Here is a 7,355-nt window from a genome sequence, read left to right as displayed (position 1 = left end):
TTCCATGTGCACCTTCCATGAGACAGCAATACTAACGGTCGCTCTCTCTCTCTGTCTCTTTTTCACACTCTTCACCCCGCTATCCCTGTGTGGTGTCTGTGTGTGTGTGTGTGTCTGTGTGTGTGTCTGTCTGTCTGTCTGTCTGTCTGTCTGTCTGTCTGTCTGTCTGTCTGTGTGTGTGTGTGTGTGTGCGTGTGTGTGTGTGTGTGTGTGTGTGTGTGTGTGTGTGTGTGTGTGTGTGTGTGTGTGTGTGTGTGTGTGTGTGTGTGTGTGTGTGTGTGTGTGTGTGTGTGTGTGTGTGTGTGTGTGTGTTTGTGTCTGTGCCCCTTCTCCCTCTCCTTCTCCCACTCTTCTCTACGGTTGCAGTGCTTTGAAGGGGCTTGCCATAGCCGTGACTTCATCAGGTCTCAGTGAGGATGCTGTGGGTTACCTTGCTGAGCACCATAGCCCTAGGATGGACCACCCCGATCCCACTGCTGGAGGACTCGGAGGAGATCGACGAGCCCTGCTTCGAGCCCTGCTACTGCGAAGTCAAAGAGGGCGTATTTCACGTCCACTGCGACAGCAAAGGATTTACGAACGTCAGTCAGATCTCCCAGATATGGACACGGCCCTTCAAACTCAACCTACAGAGGAATTCCATGAGGAAGCTGTACTTCAACAGTTTTATTCACCTCAACAATGCTGTGTCCATTAATCTGGGGAATAATGCGCTACAGGACATCCACGCCGGAGCATTTAACGGATTGGGAATTCTGAAACGGCTATTCCTCCATGAGAACAAACTAGAGGTTTTCCGGAATGACACCTTCCTGGGTCTGGAAAGCTTGGAATACCTGCAGGCAGACTATAATGTCATCAAGAGGATAGAGAGCGGAGCCTTCAGGCACCTCCACAAACTCAGAGTGCTCATCCTAAATGACAATCTGATACCAGTCCTGCCCAGCTACCTATTCAGGTCGGTGTCACTAACACACCTAGACCTGAGGGGAAACCGGTTAAAGACATTACCATATAAGGGCACGTTGGAATATGTGGGGCGGAGCCTGATGGAGATTCAGCTAGAGGAGAATCCATGGATCTGTGAGTGTGACATAGTTCAGCTAAAAACATGGTTGGAACGCGTTCCCTACACAGCGCTGGTCGGAGAGATCACCTGCGAGTACCCCTTCCACTTGCACGGGAAAGATTTACGTGAGATCAAACGCAGTGAGCTCTGTCCGTTACTTTCAGACGCAGAAATCGAGGCCAAACTGGGAATCCCCCGGTCTCCGTTCAACAACGAGAACACGTGGCCAACGAAACCGTCCTCCATGCTGTCTTCGTTCCACAACACAGCATCATCTGTGGAGTACAAAGAGAGACATGTCAAACCCACCAAACGGCCCAGGCCCACCAAAAACCCTCCCACCCCACGTAGTCTCTACCCCGGCCTGAACCAGCCCCCCATAGCTGGCTACCAGACCCGCCCCCCCATCCCTATCGTCTGCCCCTCTGGATGTATCTGCAACCTCCATATCAACGACCTGGGGCTAACGGTCAACTGTAAAGAGAAGGGCTTTCATAATATCTCAGAGCTCCTGCCCAGGCCTCTCAATGCCAAGAAACTTTACCTGAGCGGAAATCTGATACAGAAAATCTACCGGTCTGATTTCTGGAACTTTTCCAGCTTGGATTTACTACACTTGGGGAATAACCGGATATCGTATGTCCAGGAAGGGGCATTTATCAACCTTCCCAACCTGAAGAGTTTATATCTGAATGGGAACGACATTGAGAGGCTGACTCCCGGAATGTTCCGGGGCTTACAGACGTTGAGTTATCTTTATTTTGAGTATAACGTTATTCGTGAGATCCAGCCGGCATCCTTCTCTCTCATGCCCAGCCTTCAGCTTGTTTTCCTCAACAACAACCTCCTCCGCACCCTCCCGACCGACGCCTTCGCAGGCACCAGCCTGGCGCGACTCAACCTCCGCAATAACTACTTCCTGTCCCTGCCCGTGCGTGGCGTTCTAGAACACCTGCATTCCATCGTCCAGGTGGACCTTCATCAGAACCCCTGGGACTGCTCCTGTGACATCATCCCCCTCAAAACCTGGATGGAGAAGCTGTCCTCTGTAATCATGGTTAGTGATGTCATCTGTAAGACTCCTGATTTTGCCTTTGGGAAGGATCTGAGGTCGCTGGATGCTGAAGTCATCTGTCCAGAGCTGAAGTACTCATCCGGACCTTCCCCAGCTCTCCTCCCCTCTGATGATATGATCACTGGTAGCTCTGGTCTGGAGGAGGCTGTGGGGAGGGGGCCAGTGCCTCTATCAGTCCTCATCCTCAGTCTTCTTGTTCTGTTCATCTCAGCGGTTTTCGTGGCGGCGGGCCTCTTCGCCTTCGTCCTGCGGAAACGGAAGAAGCTGCCCTTCCGGAAACGCTCTGAGGTGGATCTGACGGGAATCCAAATGCAGTGCAGGATATTTGAGGATCCGCCGAGACAGACCAGCAGTGGAAGCATAGGCTCACCTGAAAAGCCAACCAGCGGACACACACATACACACACACATGGTCACGTTGGCCACACACACACTCACGGTCACGTCTATGATTACATTCCTCACCCTGTGACGCAGATGTGCAACAACCCCATTTACAAGCCCCGGGAGGGAGAGGTAGGGGAGGGTGAGGGGGGGCAGTTTGCAGAAACAAAAGAGAACAACAGTAATTACCGAACCCTCTTAGAGAAGGAGAGGGAATGGACCCTAGCAATGTCTAACTCACAGCTCAACACTATTGTCACGGTAAACCACAATACAGGGGATATATCGAGTTTTCACGAGAACAGTGGGCTGTGTCCCACCGTGATTGACAGCCAGAGACCCACGCCAACTGTCGGCTTCGTAGACTGTCTGTATGGAACGGTGCCGAAGCTAAAGGACATGCACGTTGCACATGCACACCCGCCTGGTATGCAATACCCGGACTTACAACAGGACGCACGTCTCAAGGATACGTTGCTGTTCACAGCAGGGAAAGGCTGCTACCCTGACTCCTCCCAAAGCGATTACCTCGAGTTAAGGGCCAAACTCCAAACCAAGCCGGATTACCTCGAAGTACTGGAGAAATCATATCGGTTTTAACACACGGAGTTTAGCATAAACTACATATAAACACTCTCCCTTTTCCACACCCCAAACGGAACAAAATCACGGAAGAAAAACTAAACAAAAAAGCAGCATGATATTAAAATGAAATATTATATTACAAAAAGTTTTCCCCCAAAATCGCTTTGGAGGAAAGGCCATTCTCAGATATTCAATGAAGTGCCTTTTTTCAGAGTAGCCAGCAATGTTATCAACCCTTATTTTTATATGGAACAGATTGGTCTATATGCTGAGGAGAGTGAGAGAGCAAGGAAGAGGAGAGAGACACCGGGAAAAACACCACATCCGACAATATATCCCATCGAACGGAACCCTTCATGAGCTCTTACATGGTGGAGTGGAGTAACCCTGTGCGCGAGCTGGATGTCTCCACCGGGCTCGTGTTTCTGTCTCGCTATCTTTCAGGTGGATATATAAACGCCCGGTGCCGTGCACATGAAGTTTGTAGGAAATAAATAAAACATGAAGAAAATAAATTGCAGTTTGCTGCATGCACTCGACCCATTGCAGTGGTGAGGGATTTGCTCAGAACTATCACTCACGTATTAATAGAGATACTGTAACACATTACGGTTCAGTGTTCTATTTCATTTTATATATTATTATCATTATTATTATTAAAGAGGACTACTATATATCTGGGTGCAATTCTCAAGGACGTGCTCGCCCAAGGATGAAAATAACATTTGTGAATATATTATATGATGACGCTCAAGGTTTTCTGGAAATCCACGCACTTTGTTAAGAACCATGCATCGGATTATCTATCTCATCGACACTAACGGCTTTGTAGGGGGCACTTTTAATGTTTTCTCTCTCACAAAGATTTGAAGAAAATATGTGCATATATTTATTCTGTAATTTCAGTGAACATTTTATTGTAAAGGTAATGTTAAATAAATGTATAGTAAATATGCGTCTGGTATAGCCTTCTTAATAAAAACTATTATATTAAATGAAAAGGGTGCTACCACGGAACGTTTGTGAAGAACGTAGAGGTAATATGTTTGGTATGGCTCTATACTGTGCTGTGTCTGTGCATAGCACAATAATACACTGACATCTCTAGTGGCTTGATTACATTTTTAGTTGTGCTGCTGTGGCCAAGAATATGGGCATTTGCTGCTACTGTGCAATGGTAGCTTACTTGAGGTAGGCTGAGTCGGGAAGGCGTGCAACTTCTATAGTAGCTGGCGATACCAAAACAAATAGAGAAAGAGGGGGACACGTCTTTGAGGGATGCAGAATTGAAAATGTGCCAATGAAACGAATCAAGTTTTGTCCGATGGGTAAAATAAATGCACCATTGTGTTCTCATTTCACCATTGTGACTGTTTTCACATGAAAGTTCAACGAATGATCTAAAAAAGACCGTGAGTCTGAAGGACGCACTTGAAGCTCTTTCCCTACAGATTGACATGACTAATGTTGTCCACACGAGGGAGACAGAGAGACGCTCCGATTACCAGGTTAACAATACTGCTGGTGTGTTAGACACTATTGCCAGACTGTTCTCTAATCATTAGATGGCAATACGTTGAATCCATGACCAAATGAAATACTAGGCCTGTACATTAGTCTGCTATATTATTTCAAATTTAAATACAGCAAGATAACATTACGTTTGCTTTGTACTATTAATAATGAGATCAGTAGGATTGGAGATATCCTGTGCAGATAACATAATGGTTATTGTAATGTAAAGGTTTTTCTATATCATCATGTATTTGTGAATGTCCTTAAAGAGGGAGAGCACACGTGACAGGGAAATGGGTTTCAAGCAATGTCATTCAACTCAAACCAATCGATTATTTGACATTCCAACTCATTTAAAGGCCCAGTGCAGTCAAAGACGTGATTATCTTGTGTTTTATATATACAGTATTTCCACTCTATGAGGTTGGAATAATATTGTGAAATTATGAAAAATATGAAAATGCTCTTTTAGTGTAAGAACTGTTTAAAAAATGTCTGCCTGAATTTTTCGCCGGCTGTTCGGGTGGGATGGAGTTTTTTGTCTGCCTGTTGACATCATCAGGTGTTAAATTAGTTAATAGACCAATAATTAAGAGTGTTCCGAACCTCCCTGCCAATAACAGCTAGTTGTCTCTTTCCCCTCCCATCTCAGACCACTCCCAGACAATTCTAGCATCATTGTTGCTCGAGAACTTTGCTCTTTATTTTGTTTCTTTTTTTTCTTTCTTATTGACCATTTTATTTGAAAACTATGACAGGAAGGTACTTAATTGTTACCCAGAAATGATTTGATATTGATATAAAAATGGACCTATTAAGACGTTACTTGTTGGTTGGTGTGGAGTCAGAAAGGAGGTAATTGAGCCAGATAAGGAGATGTTGCACTTTGCAGGAAAGTTAAGTGATCTTGAAGATATATTAATGTTGAACGGATTGTCATGTCCATCTGTAATTGAGGTTATTATTTATTAGTCATCAGGAGCTCACAACTACCTATATGTTTCTACCATAGTCACTGTCTCCCCCATTTGACAATCTCTCTCTCTCTCTCTCTCTCTCTCTCTCTCTCTCTCTCTCTCTCTCTCTCTCTCTCGCTCAAACACACACACACACACACACACACACACACACACACACACACACACACACACACACACACACACACACACACACTCATTATTAGCACTGTAGCATCACTTTAGGCGAAGGTCTACAATATTTAGTTTGTCTACCCCACCTCTCCATCCCCATTCCTCCTCCCCAACCAGACTGATTGAGGTCAGCACTTTTCTGCATGCACTCTGTTTGATTAAAACAAACCTGAATTATTCTATTTTAAATGAGAAACAAAGTTCTATATTGATCCCCATTTATATTTCTGTGATTCAGTAGGGTGACACGGTCCACTATTTTTATTAATGTTATTTGGGGCTTAATTGATTCTGTTTGGTTCCGACCACACATGCGCTTGTTGATTATGTTGTAATAAATCCTATTGTTATCCTACTCATATCTCATATCTTTTGTAAAGCCATACTCTGTTCTCATGGGTAAACTACATCTAGGCTTTAGGGGGGAAAGGGTTCATCATGACTTTGTAAAGCCATGCTCTGTACTCATGGAGAAACTACATCTAGGCTTTAGGAGGAAAAGGGTTCCTCATGACTTTGTAAAGCCATGCTCTGTACTCATGGAGAAACTACATCTAGGCTTTAGGAGGAAAGGGTTCATCATGACTTTGTAAAGCCATGCTCTGTACTCATGGAGAAACTACATCTAGGCTTTAGGAGGGAAAGGGTTCCTCATGACTTTGTAAAGCCATGCTCTGTACTCATGGAGAAACTACATCTAGGCTTTAGGCGGAAAAGGGTTCATCATGACATTGTAAAGCCATGCTCTGTACTCATGGAGAAACTACATCTAGGCTTTAGGAGGAAAAGGGTTCATCATGACTTTGTAAAGCCATGCTCTGTACTCATGGAGAAACTACATCTAGGCTTTAGGAGGAAAAGGGTTCATCATGACTTTGTAAGGAGTTTGTTTGCTGCTCCCTTGTGCTGCAACAAGCTTTTACCAGACACTCTTATCCAGAGCGACTTCCAGTAGCGAGTGCATACATTTTCATACTTGTCCCCCATGGGAATAGAACCCTCATGCTCTACCAACTGAGCTACGCTGAACTACTGTGTGTCCTGTTAGAGTAACCTTTACTTCAACAGGGTGTCTCTAAAGACCTGAGTCTCTTCTCAGAGAGAGACACGGTAAAACAGGAGAAAGGTATTCCAGTACAGTTTTACCCGCTACCTCACTCTTCATGTTGCTGTTGTAACTCCCAGAATGGTCTTCAAACACAGAATAGCATTATGCAACTTGCATGGTCAACCTGTGTTCTGAGTGGCTGAGCTGCTTTTGAGGGAGGGGCTGTGGTGAAGGGATTTGATTGTTCCCTATTGATGACTGTGTCCTCGAATAACCCATGTATTCACCCTATCCCAAATCCACCCCAAGTCTCTTTAGCCACCATGTATTCACCCTATCCCAAATCCATCCCAAGTCTCTATAGCCACCATGTATTCACCCTATCCCAAATCCATCCCAAGTCTCTTTAGCCACCATGTATTCACCCTATCCCAAATCCATCCCAAGTCTCTTTAGCCACCATGTATTCACCCTATCCCAAATCCATCCCAAGTCTCTTTAGCCACCATGTATTCACCCTATCCCAAA

The 7,355-nt window shown here is 45.1% G+C and overlaps 1 protein-coding gene across 1 annotated transcript; it reads left to right on the top strand.

Annotated features, from left to right (window-relative positions):
- The first annotated feature begins 322 nt into the window (after nucleotides 1-322).
- slitrk3a (SLIT and NTRK-like family, member 3a) lies at nucleotides 323-4,114 on the top strand. The gene has a single exon (XM_055880746.1). The coding sequence runs from the start codon at nucleotides 417-419 to the stop codon at nucleotides 3,126-3,128; it is 2,712 nt and encodes a 903-aa protein (XP_055736721.1). The 5' UTR covers nucleotides 323-416; the 3' UTR covers nucleotides 3,129-4,114.
- Nucleotides 4,115-7,355: the final 3,241 nt, after the last annotated feature.

The sequence above is a fragment of the Salvelinus fontinalis genome, chromosome 24 (assembly GCF_029448725.1).
Source record: "Salvelinus fontinalis isolate EN_2023a chromosome 24, ASM2944872v1, whole genome shotgun sequence".
Lineage (NCBI taxonomy): Eukaryota > Metazoa > Chordata > Actinopteri > Salmoniformes > Salmonidae > Salvelinus > Salvelinus fontinalis.
Note: the sequence above shows the minus strand (reverse complement) of the source record. Positions and strands in the feature narration are given on the sequence as shown.